Consider the following 21,980-nt stretch of genomic DNA (forward strand, 5'->3'; position numbering starts at 1 on the left):
TCCTACACATGTGACACCAGAAGCTCAGATGAAAGGGCAGCTTTTCTGTGAGCTGCGAAGACCCGCCGTGATTAAACTTTGATCAAAAATAGAAAAACTGGTCTTAGCGGAGTTATGGCTGCTAAGTGAGGAAACCTCATCATGGAATCTAGGAATATGTGTGAAATGTTTGCAAACTTGTGCCAAGCTCTGATACTGACGTCCTCTGATGTGGAGGAATACAGGGAGTCATACACATGAAGGGGTTACTTTCTTTACAGAACTTAGGAGTTTTTGAAGCACTTTTACAATAAAAAAAACAAAAAAAAAAAAACAAAAGAAAAGCTCAAGAAAAAGGTTTCCCTTTAAATTCTATGTATTTGTTCACACTGGGTGTTGCACTTCCGTTGCGGTGTAAAAAATCTTGCTTGCCACATTTTTGGAGCATGTTTGGTCAGTTAACAATTTGCCGACTGCCTAACTGGAAATTTACATCATGAATTTGACGTTAAATACTGGGGTTATGGCTGCAGCTAGATGCCAAAACCCAGGTATTTTCTTTTCCCTTAGGCAGCCAGCTTTCAGATTAAATGGGCCTCTGTGGCGGATTGGCCGCAGGATTACTTTTAGAAGTGGCAGGTGAGAGGCGCCCCCCCATCCCGCCGCTTCTCGGGCTTATGTTGCCAATCGCTGAGCCCGGGAACCAACCTGCGTTGGCAATGTTTTCCCATAGAGATAAGCGATGGCAAGATGGCCACCACTCATCTCCATGTCCTTTGAGGACTGGAGCAACGTCATGATGTCACTTCCGGTTCCGGGGCCATGTAAACATATATATATTTTTTTTTCTTAAAAGCAAAAGTTTTGTTGTTGATCTTTTGCTGTTAACGTTAAAGGAGTAATTTGAGGTCTTTTAGACCCCAGATCTCTCCATAGAGTACCTTTCATGCTGTATTTTTTATTGCAAGGGATGTTTATACTCCTTGTGATAGCAATAAAAGTGATCAAATTTCATTTATTTTTTTTAAAAGGGACAGTGAAAAAAAAAAAAAAAAAGGAAAGAAAATTTTAAGCGCCCCCGTGTGCTCATGCGCAGTAGTGATTCCATATGTAGGTCACGCCCACCACACCACTTGCAGGCATTGCTGCAAACGTCAGAGCGAGAGCGATAATTCTAGCATTAGACCTCCTCTGTAACTCTAAATTGGTAACCTGCAAAAATGTTTAAAGTGTCTTCTATGGAGATTTTTAAGTACCGTAGTTTGGCACCATTCCACGAGCATGTGCAAGGTTAAAGCATGACATCTTGGGTATCTTTTTACTCGGAGTAACATCATCTTTCATGTTATTCAAAAGAATTGGTATATATTCAGTTTTTTTTTTTTTTTTCAATTCATTAAAGTGTATTTTTTCCCCCAAAAATTGCATTTGAAAAACCGTGTGACAAACAATTGCAATGACCACCATTTTATTCTCTAGGGTCTCTGCTAAAGGAAAAAATAAATAATGTTTGGGTGTTCTAAGTAATTTTCTAGCAAAAAAAATACAGATTTTTTTTACTTGTACACAACAAAATGTCAGAAAAAGGCTGGCTCCTTCAATAGTAGTAGCCTGAAGCCTTTACTGCTGACCATTGCTTCCACCCAGGTATAGCTATGACTGGCTGACCTTGGCTTTTTCAGCTAAGTGACTAAACCCTCCATAGATCTATACAGATAAAGATGGGGACAGCAGTCACTCGGCTGCAAAGCTGAACTCTCAGCCAGTCACAGCCGAGCCAGGAATGGGGAGAAACTGCCCAGCAGAGCCCCAGAGCACAGTGAAGTTGTATTGAATGTAATTACTGAATAACAGAGAAGATTACAGAGCAATGATTGGGAGCCATTAACTGATGCAGAAGGATATCAAAATGTCGCCATGGTATGGACAGTGAGGGTTTCCCCTTTACAATCATAGCTGGCTGACATTCCAACACACTTTGTCTGAAAAGGATTTTCATAAAAATGGAGTTCTAGCTGCAAAATGGCATCAGCCCTATGGTGTTCCTCTTGGCATCTGCAGAGGTAATTGCGCAAGGCTGGAAATTACGCACAGAAGAGTGCTGTGGACGTCTTGAACTTTGTATGGTGAACTCACAGCTGCTGCAGGTGTATTATTCACACTCTGTGCTCATCAGTGAGCCAATCATATTCAGCAATCACTGTCTGGCTCCCAGGGGCCAAATTTTAGGATGGCAGCTCCCTGCTGGTCTCTGACCTTAGAAGGATTTATGAACATGCTCCGTACTTCACAAGGGGGAGCAGAGGCCAAGATTGTGCTCATAACATCTCCGTGCCGATCCGCAGCTCTGCATACCCCTTCTTCCAGCTCAGTGTGTCTGTCGGCGAGCCCAAAGCCAACTCAGTACCCCATTTCCAGGTCTTCTTTCCGGCGTCTCTGGGTAAACAGCGAACTGAAAGGGTAAAGCTTGGCTTTGGCCTGGAATCTTTGTCCAGCGATTTCTATTTCATACTGTCCTCGGTTGATGAACTCGGGGGTGACGGGGTTCTGGCCGTTAATGAAGCCCAGGCAAACGTGTCTGCCCAGAGTGTAGCTATAGGCACTGCTGGTGGTCTTGCCCACAAGTTCCCCATTGCGGTAGATGGGCTCCCCCCACCAGGGCCACAAGTCCAGGTCTGTGTCATGATCTTCCAAGATGAACATAGTGAACCGTTTTGAGATGCCCTCTTCCCGCTGCTGCAGCAAGGCGTCCCGGCCAATGAAGTCATATCCCTGCAGGGAGAACAGAACAACATAATGAGAATTAGTCTTACAGCACAACCAACTACTTCTCTTCCCCCAGACCGCTGTTCTGACACCACTGAGGATGCACCATACAAGCTGCAGAGTTCTGGCGGTGCAATCCCATGTCACTTCCACAATTTTCATCTCTTCAAAAATTAACAGCAAAAAAGTAACAAAACACCAAAGTTATAGAAATTCTGGAAACATGAAGACAGGAAATGGTCAAGCTAGCTGATGGAAAAACACAAGGAATAATACAGTGGATGGAGATGACATAACTGTCCACAACTCTTCCACAATATCCTCCAAAATAATGTGGGAGCTAGAAGGCCCATGTACACTGGGGATGTTTGGCCGATGCATGCGACTCCGGCATTTAGGTGTGGGTGGAAAGCACAGGCGCACCGTCCAGCAGCTAGTAAAAGTACAAGAGAGACAGAAAGCTGCTGTCACTGGATGGTGCACCGAGTGGTGCTAAAGACTATCGATATACTATACTCAGAAAAAAAATGCCTTTCACCTGCACCTAAATGCTGGGATCTTACACACTGGCCCAGTGTGCATGAGGAGGTCAAAGAACCTTTGGGTCATTTAACCCAAAACTATACCAGAAATTAGGCACAAAAAGACAGATACCTTGTCCAACTTGACTCGGAATTCACGCCCACATTCCATCGGGGTGGTGAAGGCGTCTAGGTCCTGACCCCAGAAGGCGAAGAATTTCTCAATGCGTAGACTCCTCAGGGCGTAGTAACCGGCATTACGGATTCCATACTTCTGTCCCACACTTATTATTTCATTATAGACGTGTAATGCATACTGGGTAGAAGAAAAGCAACAAGTGAGATATAAAAGAGGTACAAACTAAACTCCCCCATAGCCGCCATCAATCAAAGCCTGCAGGAGAGGTGGGGAGTGACTTGGAATGCATTGAGTCATGGTAGCCGCTGTCAGTGAAAGACTACAGGAGGGGCAAAGGAGTAGCTTAATATGCAGGAAGGGCATAAAAGCTGCTGTCAAGCCTGGAAGAGGGGCAGGCGAGTGGCTTAGAATGCAGGGAGTGGACAGGAATGCATTCTTGGCAGCTGCCTGCCACTGAGTGTTAGCACTAGTCCCAGACAGGAATATGCATGTACGGGTGGCTACATAGGGGCTCCAGGGGGACTCTGCAAGGCAGCCTAGCCATCCTATAGCAGGAAATTTCAGACACTGAGTGGCTGTCTCAGTAGACATGGCGGGACAGCAGGCTTGCAAAGAAATGAGGTTAGCTGCTAGATATATTTTTTCCCACAAGTCTTAAAAACTCGGTTCATACTACTGCAAAGCGACTTGGATGCGATATACAGTGTGATTATGTGGCGTGACTTTGCATATTCTCTGGGGCCAAGTCACACTGTAAATCGCACTAAAGTCGTGCAGGAACCTTTTCCAAAATCGCACCGTTCTGAGTCGCATAGACCAGGGCGGGCACCATTGAAAATAATATGATTTCCCTTGTCATGAGATTCTGTGCAACGCAAGTCGCACTAGTGCAAACCAGGCCTAACTGTCAGAAAATCTTTATAAATTGGGAATCTCTATTTTACAAAACCAGATTTTTTCCCATTTCTCTTCAATGGAAACATGGTAAAAAGAGACAAAAATTGGTTACAGAAACTGTATAAAATGTAAACAAGTCATAATAAGACTGCAGTGATTGGTGTCCTATGGGTGTCTGGGAAGGGGGGGGGGGGCACACACAGAGATGGGTCACCAGAACTCACCTCGATGGGAATGTACAGCGTGAACCCCGGCTCTCCGGTATGGGTCATACTCATGACGCGGATACCGTTCGCGTAGCCCACACTCATCTCCTGTACAGGAATAAAGACATGATGCTTAGGGAACAGACAGCAAGTCCTGAATCAGAGATGACACGCCCGCCCCTCGCCTCACCTTACAGAACATAGATGGGAAATGGTCGGGTGTCATGGGAGTGTAGGACAGCTCAGACAGTACATCCATGGCACGTGGACCAATCAGGTTCAGAGCTGCAAAACAAGAGCCATGATGAATGGAGGCAGAAGTGAGATCCCTGAGTACATGGAGGTAAGTAGCATCCCCTGAGCCCCATTTATACTATATGAGTGATCTATAGCATCTGATTTATTTTTTTATTAAAAGTGAGTCACCAAAAGTTTTGTACTTCACAAAATGTACAAAAAGCTTAAAGTTTCATACAAGAAGCCAACACAGTGGGAAACGCCCCCAATGACATCAGCTTCATAAAACGTGGTGTGCCATACCGGTGTACTTCCAGGTGACGTCCTCCAGCAGTAAGTCACTGTCACTGGGCATGTGCTGCTTCAACCAAGACCAGCAATGGACCTGCTGATCTGTAGGGGAGATCATGAAGAATCTGCAAGAAAAGGACAAGTCATCTTAGTGAGACACACATTTATTTCACAATACTGTGACCTGTCCTCCAGTCCTGGCCCAACCCATAAGACCGCACTCAGCTTGGAATGCAATATAATTTATATTATAATATATATATTTATTTGTTATTATTCCTTAACTTAAATAAAGAAAGATTAGAACCCCTGCCAGTTTTTTTTAATAAATCAGAAGTTTTATTTGAACGCATTCAAGCATACATGTTCCATAAACATTCACAAAAGAATGCAAAGTTGGAAGCTGTAATTGCCTATTTGTTTTCTATTGTTTTGTACATTACAACTGCATAGAGCTCACTAAAGAGAACATCCAGCCCCACCTAGTGGCTGAAAACAGAAATGACAGTGCCAATAGAGCATTCATTCTGCACACTCCAAAGTCAGATACCTGCCAGGTTTTTATTATCGGCGAGGTCCCTGCTGGGTGGGATTCACACTCTCTATTTGTCCTGATGTCATGTCACAAGACAGAATTTAAAGGGAATCCACATTGTAACAGAAAAGGATTAGATGGGGAAATCGTTTCACTTTTTAGATATTATCTGTTGTATCATTAGGACAGGAAGTGAAGAGAAATCTCCCTACTGGGAGAAAAGTAAAGTTTTTTTTTTTGTTTTGTTTTTTTAACTAGGACAGAAAGTGAAACTCAAAAATCTGGCTTTAGATACCGGAGTCCTCCCAATCAACAATTCTTAAAACTGAAGTTTAATCTGCTTAATCTGAAATGAGGGCTCTATATGACTTGCTGCAGCTTCTAATGCACATTGTGAGACGCTCACGGTGTGCACTGAAATCAGAGTAGGTAATTCTCGTACAGGAGAGAAGCCTGTTCAGCTGTGCAAGACTGAAGAAGAATGGAGGTCATATTTAATATGGTAAAGAGTAATTACAGCTTTTACAATCAGCTCCCCAATAGGTTTCATTTAGACTTTGGTTGTCAGTAAGTCCGCTCTGTCACATAGGAGAAGAGCCTCTCACCTGCGCTTATTGAGCCGCACCATACTGCAGTCATTCTCATATCCTCCACGCTCATTCAGCATCCCGGTGTGAACTATGTGCCCCACGGGGACATCCAGATCATTGGAGAAGAGATACTGCAGGATATCCAGCGCCTGGTCCCCTGGAGACTGACAGACATGTCACATATTATTACTGCACACAAAGAATAGAATATGGCCCCTGAACCAGAAGTGACCTATCAGAATCCCAGCCTGTGCACACGTGGGGGAGAAACTAGGTGGAAAGATTAGTCGGATAATGAGGGTGCAACAGAGACAAGAATTAAGAGAACAGGTCATTAACTTGTAGACTTCACCATGCCTAGTGTGCTGTGTGGACCCATAAAGCCCAATCTGTCAACATGACCCCTCTGCCAATAGGGAGCATCTCCAGGCTATCTGCATATATGCAAATGGGGCTGATTTCAGAACAGTAATAGTGGAAAGTAATGGTCATGTTTTGCTCCCAATCTGATGTGAAACCAGGGTAAAGAGATATTCCCATGTCTTTCACAATTAAACAGCTTATGCCTCGTGTTCCCAGGGTGGTGATGTCACTGGCAGTGTTGCTAAATGGATTATTCTCAAAAGCCCCAGATCCAGAATTGGGCCAACTCTCCTAAACTGGGTCTCATCCACGAGTCAGCTAGAAGACTGATCAAGGTTTGCTGGTAGCACAGAAAGCACTGTGCAAAAGTGAGAACATGACAGGCAATCTTCAGAAGTCAGGGGTCTCCAAACCTTTCAGTGTGAGGGCCACATTGTATATTTCGCAGTAATTCATGGGCAGAAAAAAAAATCCCCATCAGTATCTCCATCAGAGTCACCCTTACATCGGGGTCTCCATTAGAGTTCCCCTTACTTTAGGGTCTCTATCAAAGTTCCCCCTTACACCAGTGTCCCCATCAGAGCCCTTCCTACATCAGAGTCGCCCCCTATATCAGGGTCCTCGTCAGAGTTCCCCTTACAACATTGTCCCCACATCAGAGCCTTTCTTACATCAGAGTCCCATCTTACATTAGGGTGGCCCCTTACTTCAGATTTTCTCCTTACATCAGGGCCTGCCATCAGAAGCCCTCCTTACATCAGGATCAAAGTCCCTTTATATCAGGGTCCCAATCAGAGTCTCCTATACATCAGTGTCTGTCTTAGAGCCTTTCTTACATCAGTCCCCACTTACATTGGGGTCCTCATCGGAGACCTGCACCCCTTACATCATGGCCCTGCATCAGAGTTCCCCTTTACATTGGGGTTCCCATCAGTTTCCCCCTCACATCAGGGCTCTCATTAAACCCCTGCTACATCAGAGTCCCTTTTCAGTGTACTCCATACTAATGTAGGTGGGGCTGTGGCTGCAGGGTGGTAACCGGGAGGCTGAGCAGGTCTGGATGGAGGAAGTTCTGTCCTATGAATGTTGGCATGATTTGCAGTGGTCCTAACAACCAGTGCGGAGATGATAACATCAGGGGGAACCTGAGCTGGAGACTGCAGAGGGGAGTTGAATTGAAAATCATGAACAGTCTCTGCTACCGGAATCCTCAGTCTGTGCACGTCGAGAGACCCCCACTGACCTTAGCTGCGGGCCGGGTAGGTTGGAGACCCTGCTATAAGTAATATATATATATAAACAATGAGGAGGAAACGCATTCAGTCTTTAACAATCTAAAAGGCTTCAATTGTGACACCCAATAATATGCAAATGATACAATGTTTGGTGTGTCCTGCATGTTTTTACACCGAGAAGCGAGAACCAATGAGGAGGAAATGAGAGGAGGAAGTATGGGGGGGGGGGGGGAGAACATTTACAGCTGAAAATAATGACTTACATGAATCTAGAGAGCGAGACGGCACAGAAAGAAAGAAAAAGACGAATCAGCAAACAGACACAAAGTGCGTATAGAGATGTGAGCGCGGTGGGGGGGAGGAAACTCACACTGATCTCAAACTTAGTGAAGGATGACATGTCGATGACGCACACGGCCTCCTTACAGCACTTCACCTCTGAGCCGACAATATCGAACCAGTCCGGCTTGTAGAAGGTTTTACTTTGATCCAGGGCCAGCAGATCTGCAGATAAAGAATGGCACTAATCAGTGACTCCGCCTACCTGATATGGTACCTTGAGTGGTAGGAGGGGCCTTAAAGACTGTTTAGCAAATGCCAAATTGAAGCTTAATGGCTGTAAATAAAATTCACGGTGCAGCTGTAAGACCAGCAGAAAGTCCAAATTCACAATTTTACCACCTGCAGCTATACAAAATATTAGCTAAACCATGGCAGCCGAGAAGATGGCTGCGATCCTAAGTGATGTTATGCAAAGGTTTGAACAAGTCTTTACCCCCATGGGTTGAACACTACCCCCCAGGAGATTTAGATTGGGCCTTACTGACCCTCTAATATACTTAACCACCTTAAATGCCAGTTCACACATCCGTATGGGTTGGTGTTGCATTGAACTGTTTAAAGGAGAAGTCCAGCCTGAGCTTGTTTGGCTGGGCTTCTCTTATGGGTCACAGGAGTGCAATTCGTTATGCACTTTTGTGACCCGTTTTCAACAGAGAGCGGACTGAAGTCCGCTCTCTGCTGACGTCACAGGAATCAGTCCAGGCACCGAGTCATCCCGACAATGGAAGTCTGGATCTCCCAGGTGCCTGGACTGATGCCCGTCTCAGGCTCTCAGCAAACCGCTGAGAGTCTGAGACGGCCCGCTCCCCGCCCCTCCACAGCTCAGCGCTCCAGGGAGTGTGGAGTTGCAGAGAGGAGAGCTGATGATTGACAGGCAGCAGCTCTCTGCTTAGGGATCTGTGAGAACCACATGCCCCATCTTAGTACAACTACAGTTATGCAACCCCTGAGGAAGGAGAACAACTATTGGTGCATCTCACCTTTTCCAGGAGGTACAAAATATTTGGCCCTCTCAAAGCCATGCTTTTCCATCCATCGGGCCCCCTGGGTATCCAGTCGGTCATAGAGGGGGGAGGTGCGCAGCTGCCGTCCAGTCTGGAAGTCCCATCGTGGCACTTTTAGATCATAGATCAGTGCTGGAAGAGGTCAGATGAGAAATTTCAAGACAACGGTTAAGAGGAATTTGTGATTTCTTAAAGTGCCCACACACTAAGGCTCCTTTCACACCTGTGCAACCTGAAAGACGCACAATTTTGATGCGAATAAGAAATGCCTGTGTAATCTTATGATCTATGGACTTCAAATTGTATCAAAGTCAGAACAAAGTAATGCAGAGATTACTTTGAAGTCGCACAGATATGAATGGTATTTATTGGAAATCATGGGGTACGACTTGTCATGCGACTACTGCAAAGTCGTACAAGTGTGAAAGGGGCCTAAGGGATCTCATGGTTCAGAGATGAAGGACGCAAGACATAACTCTCTGCTATTCGGTGTATCGTCAATATTCCTTAGTGGGGCCAAGGTTCTAATTATTATTTTGCTGTTGCCTATCCTGGAAATATCAGTTCTGACCAGATCTCTACAAAAGGTGGGAGGAGCCTCAGCACTCCTTATAATGGCACAATTGTTTTGGAATTGATTTTAGCAGTGAAATTAGGAAACATGCAGCATATAAGCGGAGGTCAGCCAACAAAACTCTCCAATCACTAAACTCCTTAGATGCAGACGTGATTGAGAAATGGTCACGTGACCATTCTATGCGTGTTTACCCTACATACTTACGCATAACCTCCATCACTCTGTGCCGCAAGAAGGTCCTGCTGCTCTGAAGGGCCCCAAAACGCTTGATGTCCAGAGGCCATACGTTATCTTGAGGGTAACCGTGGACCATCCATTCTGCAAGAAACCTGGGAATTAAGAGGACAAACGTCAGAGCTGGCTGCAGGAATCTCATACTTTGGACACATCAGTAACCACACTGGGAGCAGGGGGTACAAGAAATGAGAGAGGAATTTACAAGCGGTACGCACCTGCCAGCACCGCCTCCCAGTGAGCAACCCTGAGAGTTCATCCCGGCCAGCACAAAATACTTGCATAGCGTAGGGCTCTCACCCATCACACACCGCATATCGGGTGTGAAGGACTCTGGACAATTGACAAGGCGTAAGATTTCCAGTGCTTCCAGGGATGGCATCCGACGCAGCAGAGCGCTAAGTAGAGGCTCTGCAAACAAGTCAGAGATAAGTAAAAAAAAAAGCCCAAAGACCACAACTTGCATCCCTCCCTTGTGCCTCCTGCATCTCCACACTTCTCCTCCTGCGCTTCTGCACCCCTCCCTCTGCACTTCCAAATCCCTCCTCTTGTGCCTCTGCACCGCCAAATCCCTCCTTTTGCGCCTCTGCACCCCTCCTTCTGCACTTCCAAATCCCTCCTCTTGTGCCTCTGCACCTTCTAATCCCTCCTACAGCACCTTTTATTCCCTCCTCTTTTGCCTCTGCACTCCTCCCTCTGCACCTCCACCCCTCTCCCTGATGCACTTCGGAATCCCTCTTCTTCTGCACTTTTGCAGCCCTTTCCCTGCATCTCTACACCTCCCTCTCTGCAACTCCTCTCACTCAGAATTCCTTTCCCTGCACCTCCACAGTGCTTCCACTTCCGAATGCCTCCCCTGACACCTCCACATCCTAACAGCGTCCATCCTCACTTCCAATAGGACACAAACATCCAAATCAGGAAATAACAATACATTGGATTCCCCTTCATCAGGCTTTGTGGAGGTGATATCACAGGATAATTCCTAAACTGCAAGCCTTCAGGACTCCAGGGGTTCTTCTATCACCCTTCATGGACAAGAGAAAGTATGGGTTTACCGAAATGGTCCCAGTCCTCCTGCAGGTTCTGAATCTCCAGCTGGTTGCGTCCCTCAGTGAAGATGGGTTTGGGGTTCTTCTCGAATCCTCCAGACAGGATTCCACCTTGCCAGTTGCGGATGTAAATCCTGCCGTCTGGATCCACTACAGCTGAGGACAAAAAACACGAGTGTGAGATGTTACCCATGATGCCGCTGGGAACTGCAGATGATCTTTGACAGACTTGCAGCGTTTCTTTAAAAAGATCCCGTCTGCTGATTGCTCCCCCCACCAGTAACTTATTACCTACCAGTCAGGACACTCTTGCTTCCTCCCTTTTTGATGAGACCCTCACAAACAGAGCAAGGTTTCCGGGCATGGGGCGCATGTGACCTCCCACGTATGACAGTGCTCAGCAATGAACAGCCAATTGCCAGGCCTGAACACTGTCACATGAGGAGGGGCAGTGACATCTTTTGGCTGGGTAAGTTCTGACACTGGATTCTACCCAGGGTAGCAGGAAAAAAGGCAAAGAAGCATGGGTGGGTGAGTAGAACATGGAGGAAGGGGTGTAATCCTGGCTCTGGGTATAATTCCTGGTAAACCACTGACCTGGAACAAGCATGCACTTCCTGAAAGCTTAAAGTGGTTGTAAAGGCAGAAGGTTTTTTTCTTAATGCATTCTATGCATTAAGACAAAAAGCCTTCTGTATGCAGCAGCCTCCCCTCAATACCCTAATTCTTACCTGAGGTCCCTCTCTGTCCACGAGTGTCTCAGCCGTCCGAGAATCTCATTCCCTGATTGGCTGAGACACAGCAGGGGCGCCATTGGCTGCCGCTGCTCTCAATCAAAGTCAGATAGCGAATCTGGAGGGAGAGGAGGTGGGGCCAGGTCAGGGCTCCATGTCTGAATAGACACAGGGAGCTGTGACTCGGCTCGGTGCCCCCATAGCAAGCTGCTTGCTGTGGCGGTCAATGAACAGAAAGGAGGGGCCGGGAGCACAGAACAGGGAACCGAGAAGAGGAGGATCCGGGCTGCTCTGTGCAAATCCACTACAACAAAGCAGGTAAGTATAACATGTTTGTTATTTTTATAGGATAAAAGACGAGACTTTACAATCACTTGAAAAAAGGTCATAACTACAGCCCAGCATTTTTGCCCGGATGTCTAAAAGAATATTAATGACAGTAATAAAACTTGCTGTTCATCCATTGAAACTGCATGTCAATTATGTGTGAATTATCAGGCTACATTCTCTGCAGATTGAATGGTATTCATTGTAAAAGGGACAATAGGGAAAATACCACATTATAACCACTAGATAGCACTGATTACCATAGGAAATAAATATGCTTTTCAGCTTCATCTAGTGGTCATAATTTCAGTATTTTCCTCATTCACACATTTGATCTTCAGAGAATATTGCCTGTGAACATTCAATATTGCCCCATTCACACAGAACAAATTTTTATTCTTGTAAAGACGAGGCCGGCTCAAAGTCAAATTTGCAATCCGCTTATCAACAATGTGGAGAACACAGGGTGTGATGTCATCGATGCGGCAGGCCGTTCCTATGTACATGGCGCAATGATGTGGCTATGATACATCTGCCTGGCTCCTCAGTCACCTGACCTCACTTGTGTAAGAAGCTGCGATGTGGAGAATACATACTGGGTGTGCCCTCCCTCAGGGGCGTGGCAAGGGGGCGGGTCAGGAGGTAGAAGTGTTCGCAGGCATGCAGCGGGATGCTGACAGGCTCCTCATTGGACAGGCCGAGCTCATAGGCCCACTGCAATGGAAGAACACAAGGATCAGGTTATACACCGCCAGCTCATCATCACTAACATTTCATTGCATTTTATTCCCATCAGATTACTCCACTTCTGTCTATGTTCCCCTATGGTCACTTTTGATCTAGAACGCAATAGTCTTGGACTGAGGACCCCTTTGGTCACTTGACTCCGGAAAATGTACCCCCCCCCTTCATGACCAGGCCATTTTTTTTGCAATACTCACTGCATTATTTTAACTGACAATTGCGCCTTCATGCGACGCTGTACATAAATTAAATTTATGTCATTTTTTTCCCACAAATAGAGCCTGCTTTTGGTGGTATTTGATCATCTCTGCATTTTTTTTTAACTTACTTTCTGCTATAAAATATATCCAATAACAAAATGTAAAAAAAAACAAAAAAACACGAATTTCTTCATAAATTTAGGCCAATATGTATTGTGCTACATATTTTTGGTAAAAAAAAAATCCCAATAAGTGTATATTGACTGGTTTGCGCAAAAGTCTGCAAACGATGTATATATACTGGAATAGTGTTTTTTATATACTAGTAATGGCGGCAATCAGCGACTTATAGCTGGACTGCGATATTTCGGCGGACAATCTGACACTTTGTGGGAACCAGTGACACTAATACAGTGATCGGTACTAAAAATATGCACTGTCACTGTACTAATGACACTGGCTGGGAAGGGGTTAAACATCTAGGGGCAATCAAAGGGTTAAATGTGTGCCTAGCCAGGTGTTTTAGTGTACTGAGTTAGGTGCTTTAACCTCTTATGGACTGCCCCTGCTGCGATTGGACACAGCGGGAGCCATTTAGTGGGACTGGCAAACCCCATTTCCACCGGCACCCCGCGATCGTTCCAAGGCTGACAGAACAGTGGTCTGTTGGTAAACAAGGCAGATCACTGTTCTGTCAGTGGGGAATATGGAGATCTTGTGTTCTTGCTAATCAGGAACACTGGTTTCTTTTCCTCGTTTTCAAAATTGTCTGTCTTTTTTTGTTTATAGCGAAAAAAATAAAAGCCACTGAGGTGATCAAATATCACCAAAAGAAAGCTCTATTTGTGGGAAAAAAAAGGACATCAATCTTATTTGGGTACATCGTCGCACTAACGCGCAACTGTCAGTTAAAGCAACGCAGTGCCGTATCGCAAAAAAATGGCCTGGTCAGGAGAGGGGGGGGGTATAAACCTTCAGGGGCTGAAGTGGTTAACTAGGGCAAGTAATGGATTATATTCCCTGCTTGGCAAGGCAATAAAATACATCACATCCCTGCTGACAGGATGAAGCTCTGCATGGCTTACAAATGCAGAGCTCCGTCCAGTGCGTTTCCGCTCCGGTCAGCAGGTGTCGGCCGATATCCAATGGCCGGCACCTGCTGCTCAGCTTCTGCTGTGACTAATCACAGCAGAAGAGGGGCACCCCCTACCCAGAAGTGCAGAATTACACAATATAATATTATATATATATATATATATATATATATATATATATATATATAAAATATATATATATACATATATAGTGATTCTGCACACAAAGGCCGCCCTGTAGCAGTGAATCTGCTATAGACAGGTCACCAACTGGTTAAGTGACCACACTTTTATAACTCAGAAACTTGCAGACTTCACAATTACCTGTCCTGCGCAGTTCACAAAGTACTCGCACTCGACCTGGCCTCGGTCTGTATCCACTCCGCTGACATGACCTTTCTCCACCAGAACGTGGTTGACTGTGGTGAGTTCATGGACCTGAGCACCTGGCAGACAGACGGGAGGACAATGGGGTCAGTGCAATCTGCATATAATGTCAATCTATATATTTGAAAGAAGAACTGTCTGCCCCAGGCACTGGATTCTGCCTTTCATTCTCCCATACTGCACTGGGAGAGCCATAAAGGAAAGGCAGATTGGGCAACAAAAGCAGCAATGGTCATCAAGAGCAGAGACACTTGTCTAGGTAACCAGCTACAGCACATCAAAGAGACACTTCCTCCTCCTTCTATACTATGTGCCCAACTACAATACATCTGAAATGCTTCCTTCTCTTTCTATACTATTATGTGCCCAACTACTATGCATCCCAAAGACGTTTCATCCGCCTTCCATACTGAGTAGCCAGCTGCAATACATCCCAGAGACACTTCATCCTCCTTCCATACTATGTAGCCAATGCAACCAATCATTAATACACATATCACAGGTGACAACGCATAAACACAATGGGAAGACAAGGACAGAGCATTGTCACCTTAAAACAGGAAGTGTCAGAACAAGGACCTCCGTGGCAGGATCACCAGGGATTATTATAATGAAAGCTGCAGATGTAAAATGACTGAAAATTACTTTTGAAATGTCAGCAACATGCTAAATCTTCTATGAGATTTTACAGACTGGGGTTTACATCTCCCTTTAGACATCATTGTTTTACTAAATATTCACATCTCTGGAATTATTGAGAAATTGTTGGAGTTTACTGAATTCCCGGCTCACAACTAGCGTAGCCACCAATTCTTACACCAATGTACTCACTGAATTATAAACTCCGGTCTAGATATACACAATGTATTCAGTCTCTTGAATCACTGAGTGGTAACAATCATCCTAAGATCTCTGATGCCCCAATAACAGCAATGCTTGGCTGTACCCCCCTTGAAGGGCACCTACCTCACTTTGGCTGGTTAGTATTGCCTCTGAGTGCACCTACCTCCCTGTGATTGGTTGGGGGGGCGCTTATCTCCCTGTGGTTTGTTTGTACCCCTCACAGGGCACTTACCTTTCTGTGATTAGTGGGAGGGCACCTATCGCCCTGTGGTTTGGGAGGGCACCTATCGCCCTGTGGTTTGTATCCCGTTGGAGGGCACTTGCCTTCCTTTTGGTTGATTTATACCACCTCAAAGGGCACTTCCTTCCCTGTGCTTGGTTTGTAGCTCCTTAGAGGGCACTTATCTCCCTGTGGTTGGTACAATCACAATCTGTCCTATGGAAGACTGTAATGCACTCCCTTTATTGTCCAGCAAGGCCCCCCTTCTTCCCGACATGGACCTCATTAGCTGGAAATTAACGAGCTGCATTTTATATTGCCTTGTTCTCTCTCACCTTTACTTCGTGCAGCGGTCACCATGGCAAGCGTCACATCCGAAGTGGACACCACAGCATCCTCTGGCACATACATGGCACCGACCAGATCATGAATATTAATGAGGGGATGGAGTTCACCTACTCTCTTTGGTGTAATGATTTCGCATGGTATTCCCTTCATCCTATAAAAAAAAAGACAGGATATCGCTTTACATTCATTAACAGCTCTAAGACATTAAGACGGTTGCCAGAGCCATCCTAACCTCAGCCGTGACACTATCCGCCGCAGAGAGATGAGTCGGTCCTGCGTCTGAGCCAGGAGAATGGTGCCCGCCCTGGTGTACCCTGCAGAAAGAGGGGGAGTCAGCAAACGCTTCTACAACATGGAGGAACGTTTCCAAGAATTTAAATCACAGGTTATGTTACAGCCAAACACCTGTATGAGAGGACTGGGATAGAAGCTGCCCATCTACAGGCTGAACACACATCTCAGCCAGCAAAGCTGAACCTGAAAAAGTGGTATCACTGCAGCCTAGGAGTCAGAAACTGGCAGCTTCCATCTAAGGTTTCTCACACAGGCATTTTGCTTCTTAAGTGTCTGTACAAAGTCCAGTCTGTGCTGCATTTCATGTGTTAATGTGTTGGGTCTTGATGATAAAGAGTTAATATTAAATTGTGAAACTCCCTCCAAAAAAAAGTTCATGCACTGCTCAGCAGTTTCAGTTCCTGACGCACAAGAAGCAGCTTTGTCTCATGGCACATACATGGCAGAGATTGGCAGGAAGTAGATCAATCCTGAGCTGCTCATTGTCCTCCAACACCAGCCCAGCTCTGCCCAACAGACTACCCAACAATTCTCCGTACACCCAAAGTTCCTCCTAACTCGATTTCCCAAACCCCCAACCCAGGAGTTAGATACAATATAACATTGTTTATAAACATTGGTCAGACAGGAGATGTCATGAACGCACTGCTCATAGTTCTGCAACTGGTCTGAGGCACAAAGGTTGACAGAGGCGCAGTCCGGCTAACAGGAATCCAGCGGTGAACAGACGTGCGCCAATGCGCATGCGCAAATCACGCACAGTGACATTGCTTTGGCTCCCAGTGGCCTTTAAAAGGGCTCCAGCTGCATTAGTTGTTTGCGGTTTGATCTGCAGCTTTACCCTGTGACCTGATCCTGAACCTGCATCTGATCCAATACTGACCCAGCTTCCTGACCTCACTGCTGTCTCCAGCCCTGACCCCTGGCTTCCTTGACCCTGCTCTGTTTACTTGTCTGCCTGATCCTCTGTTACCAACCCAGCCTGAACTCTGACCATTCCCTGCCTGACTGATCTGCTGTGTATTACCTTGGCTTGTCTGACCTTGCTCCTGCCTGCTGTCTTGCACCTGTGTGCATCTGCTGCGCACCTGTATCCTGCATCCAAAGCACCTAAGCCGTTTCCTGTCTCTGTCAGCTGCCATCATCTCCTGCCAAGAGAACTCTGCAGGTTCTCATACCTCACTGTGCTCCTAAAGTCACTGTCTCAACTCCAGTGACTCCGGAGCCAGGGATGTATGAGAGATCAGAGGCCTCCCTCTGCACGTCAGGCTCACCTCTAAGGTACGTGTCAAGAGATAGCAAGATAGAAAGTAACATTGTTTAAAAAAAACATTGATCAGACAAGAGATAAAGTAACATTGTTTATAAACATTGTTCAGATGTCTCTGAGTGTCAGTGTTCTGGGACAGCACACAATGTATCACCAATACTTTCTACACTTTTCTTGATGTCTACATTCTAATCTCCGGCTCACCTGTCGGCACTCCTGTCTCCGCCTCCAGCTGCTGGTAAAGTTTGTTGGAATATTCGGCCATTTCAGTCTCTATAGAGATGTGTTTGACGGTACTCACTGCCCCGGCACAGAACCGCGTGGAACCGGCTCCCAACCTGCAAGAATCAGGAGACCCGGATTAGAGCAGGAGCAGATTTTCATACGATTAGCAATCTGCTGTTATGCTGCAGAATTATGGGAGGGGTCAGGGACAAGGGGAGGAGTCAAACACCCAGAATTCGGGTGAGATAGAAATCGGAGAGTTCCCTGTAAACAGGAAAAGTTTGCTGTGTTTTGTGAAGTTCTCAGGATTGGGTTGTACTGCAGCCAATAAGAGAAAAGGAAATAAAACTATGCCAGCAGAGGGCGCCCTCACTTACCTGCCCTGTTCTAGTAGCAGGATATCATGCCAGCCCAGCTTAGTCAGGTGGTAGGCCACAGATGCCCCCATGATGCCGCCTCCACAGATGACCACTTGGGCCCGAGGGGGAAGGGGCTGGACTTCCGTGGAGGCCGAGCGCTGTTGTGCACACACGCACCGCCAGCCCCGCCATCTTATGTGGCTGCGGAAATCTGCCAGTAGGCGGGCGTGCATTGTGGAGGCTCAGAGGAGGATTCCACCGCGGGATCTGCAGAAGGAGAAGGACAAGATGAGTGAACATGTAGAAAGACTCCCTCCCCTCCCCCAAGAGTAAAATCCTAGAGGACAGAGGGAGTCACATCTGTTACTATATGTGTCCCACCAATGACACACCAACCTTGAGGTGACACCATCGCAGAGCTGACACCAGTGACTACAGAGCTTGGTGAGAGTATCAACTACCACCACCCCTCCCCCACCATGGCTGTAGATCTCAGGCCCCAAATAAAGTCAGAGACACACCCAAATCACCCAACCACAGCACAGGCTATACTACTATATACAATGACGAGAGATACAACTTCTAACATGGAAGTGATGGCGATTTTCTCCTCTGCTTCTGACAGATTGGGGGAGGTGCAACACGCACTGATAACAATGACAGAGGTGACCCAACAATCTGATGTTCATGCCAAGATAACAACAATGTACCACAATGAGGTGTCTTTATAAAAATTTGAATAGCTATTTGCCCTGTGAAAGTGCACGCACACTCGTTCCGTGTAAATAGGACAAAAAAAAAAAAAAAAAACTAATGTTATTAGGCTATTCCCTGTGCTGGACAAATAGTTCCCTTGATTTAAATGAGAAAATACCTAATTTGGCCACTAGATGGCACTAAGTATCATAGGAATTTCCTAGGATACTTGGCACCATCTAGTGGCCGGAGACATTATATTCTTTTATATATCAATGAAAAGCATTTCATCCAGTACAGGAAATTGCCTAATAACATTTGTTTATTTATTTTGTTGCCCCATTCACACAGATTGAATATAGATGCACTGTCACTGGGTGAATGGCCATGCAATATGGTGACCCCTGAGGATGGCCCCCTACTTAAATCTCCAGAGTCCGTGTAATATATAGATTTCAGATTCCATTTCTCACTGATTTTCAAACAAGAGCCCATTAAAAGGTAAAATAACAAAACCAACTTCTGATGAAATATTACCCTTCAATCCAGAGATTACCCCCCCAGTATGTTATCAGCCACTAGATGTCCTTACTGATGGTCAGCATCATTCACCCAACTTTCTCTGAGCCAAGGTCATCCTGGACCCACCCCCAGACTGTGATTGGATAGTGAAAGGAGAAGACTCTGCTCTCTCCTTCTATCAGAATGCTTCTTGTCAGCACATGAACTAATTGGCTCCTTGTGCTGGATCTCCCTCTCCCAGTCTGAGCTCTGCTGTAAAGGGACTATAAGAGGCTAATACCAGGTCATATTTGGGGACTTAGAACGCTTGTTTATTGATGTAATAATGATTACAGAACTTCATTGATTTGGGTTTTATATCTGCCTGGAGTTCTGCCTCAACACCCAGAATATCAGACCCGGCCCCATACTATAAGGCAGCGCTCTCCAATGCACAGTGGGGGTGTCCCCCTCTATTGTAGATCTGTGTTGGGGTTCTATATACACATCACATTCTGTGTCACCCCAACACAGAGCTAAGAGGAGGAGCTGAGCGGAGTCCATTAATATCAGATTTATCTACACTGGAGAGATGACAAAACAGTCTGACAACTAAAAATGTCAGAGGGACCATAGGGACAACCCATACAGGTCATGTGACCCGATATGGGAGGAGTCCCCGAGACACCCAATTAGAGGTCATGTGACCCAATATGGGAGGAGTCCCCGAGACACCCAATTAGAGGTCATGTGACAATATGGGAGGAGTCCCCCGAGACAGGTCATGTGACCCAATATGGGAGGAGTCCCCCGAGACACACAATACAGGTCATGTGACCCAATATGGGAGGAGTCCCCTGAGACAACCGATACAGGTCATGTGACCCTATATGGGAGGAGTCCCCCGAGACACCCAATTACAGGTCATGTGACCCAATATAGGAGGAGTCCCCAGGACACCCAATACAGGTCATGTGACCCAATATGGGAGGAGTCCCCGAGACATCCAATACAAGTCATGTGATCCAATATGGGAGGAGTCCCCGAGACACCCAATACAGGTCATGTGATCCAATATGGGAGGAGTCCCCGAGACACCCAATACAGGACATGTGACCCAATAAGGGAGGAGTCCCCCGAGACAGGTCATGTGACCCAAAATGGGAGGAGTCCCCGAGACACACAATACAGGTCATGTGACCCATTATGGGAGGAGTCCCCCGAGACACCCAATTACAGGTCATGTGACCCGAGGAGTCCCCAAGACACCCAATACAGGTCATGTGACCCAAAATGGGAGGAGTCCCTGAGACATCCAATACAGGTCATGTGACCCAAAATGGGAGGGTTCCTCAGGACACCCAATACAGGTCATGTGACCCAATATAGGAGGAGTCCCCAGGACACCCAATACAGGTCATGTGACCCAATAAGGGAGGAGACTCGAGACACCCAATTACAGGTCATGTGACAGGATAGTCATCTCTACACCCTGTGTGATGTATATAGGGGGGTCTCTGTCATGGTTTTAATGCTTCCTAACACAAGTATAGAGGAGCGGACACTCCCCTCCCCCCCCATGTGACAGTACAGAGGGGTGACAAGTCCTCTATATGGAGGGTCAGATCTCTGAGCTCCCCAACCCTCCCACTGATATATATAATGGGGGGGGGGTATATACACACACATATATATATATATATATACACACACAGTACAGATGGGTGACAGGTCTTCTTTATGAAGGGAGAAGCCACCCCCCATAAATACTGGAGAGGAGGGGGCAGTGAACGGTCCGGGCAGCTTCACATCGCCCTCCCTCAGCGGGTCACTCACCCTCGGGGCCAGGCGGACTCTCGCTGTGACCTCTGACCTCTCTGCTCCGTCTCCTCACAGAACTCGGAACCCCGGATCGTGACGTCACCGCTACGGCCGTCCTCACGCAGGCCGCTCCCTAGCCGGCCAATCAGAAAGCGCGTACCGGACCCGCCCTCCCCGGCTGTGTTTAGTGGTCGCACGTGGTGCGCAAGCTACCTATCCCGGGAAGACGCCGCATCCAATCAGCGAAGAAGGCGGGGTCGTTGGGGATACAATGTAACCTGTCTGTGTAGGGGGCGGAGCCAACGAATGACCCGTCTGACGGTTTGTACAGTGAGCGCTGCTGTGTGAATAGAGTGAAGCTGTTGTCACTTTAGCAGTATAGCGCCCACTAATGGAATGTGAAGGCACACACATATACAGGACCACAATTAAAAAAATGTATCCATTCCAGAATGTATATACAGAGTCCCATTCACACTTGACAAGTCACTCCCCAATGTTTCCCAATGATGACCATTCTTATCTGTGCAACCTGCAGTACTTTGGTCTGACTTTCATGGGACTTGAAGGCCATAGACTTCAATGTAAACCCGCAGCAGCTGGTGGTAATTTTTTTTTTGGGGGGGGGGGGGGGGGGAAACCGGTGTATTCAAAAACACTGATCTTGACATTTTGAATACTTTCAAGTGCAGTGGAGGGGTTTGAGGTCTTATAGACCTGCGATCTCTCCATAAATAGTATCCGTCACTGACTTTAAAGGGGTTGTAAAGGTCATTTTTTTTTTTTTTTTTTAAAATAACAATCATGTTATACTTACCTTCACTGTGCAGCTCGTTCTGCACAGAGTGGCCCCGAACCTGGTCTTCTGGGGTCCCTCGGTGGCTGTCTCAGCTCCTCCCCGCAATAACTAACCACCTTAATGCGAGCTCTCTCGCATGGTGGTTAGTTA

The 21,980-nt window shown here is 46.4% G+C and overlaps 1 protein-coding gene across 1 annotated transcript; it reads right to left on the reverse strand.

The window, feature by feature from the left end:
- Positions 1-1,107: 1,107 nt before the first annotated feature.
- On the reverse strand, positions 1,108-21,199 carry PDPR (pyruvate dehydrogenase phosphatase regulatory subunit). Its single transcript, XM_073605664.1, has 18 exons — positions 21,047-21,199; positions 18,032-18,280; positions 17,634-17,767; positions 16,098-16,179; positions 15,853-16,016; positions 14,392-14,513; positions 12,626-12,743; positions 10,975-11,124; positions 10,135-10,327; positions 9,887-10,011; positions 9,082-9,237; positions 8,130-8,263; positions 6,177-6,325; positions 5,049-5,161; positions 4,699-4,793; positions 4,527-4,616; positions 3,400-3,582; positions 1,108-2,751 (listed from the first exon to the last, which is right to left on the reverse strand). The coding sequence occupies exons 2-18, from the start codon at positions 18,244-18,246 to the stop codon at positions 2,380-2,382; spliced, it is 2,595 nt and encodes an 864-aa protein (XP_073461765.1). The 5' UTR covers positions 18,247-18,280; positions 21,047-21,199; the 3' UTR covers positions 1,108-2,379.
- Positions 21,200-21,980: the final 781 nt, after the last annotated feature.

Source organism: Aquarana catesbeiana, linkage group LG11 (assembly GCF_042186555.1).
Source record: "Aquarana catesbeiana isolate 2022-GZ linkage group LG11, ASM4218655v1, whole genome shotgun sequence".
NCBI classification, from domain to species: Eukaryota; Metazoa; Chordata; class Amphibia; order Anura; family Ranidae; genus Aquarana; species Aquarana catesbeiana.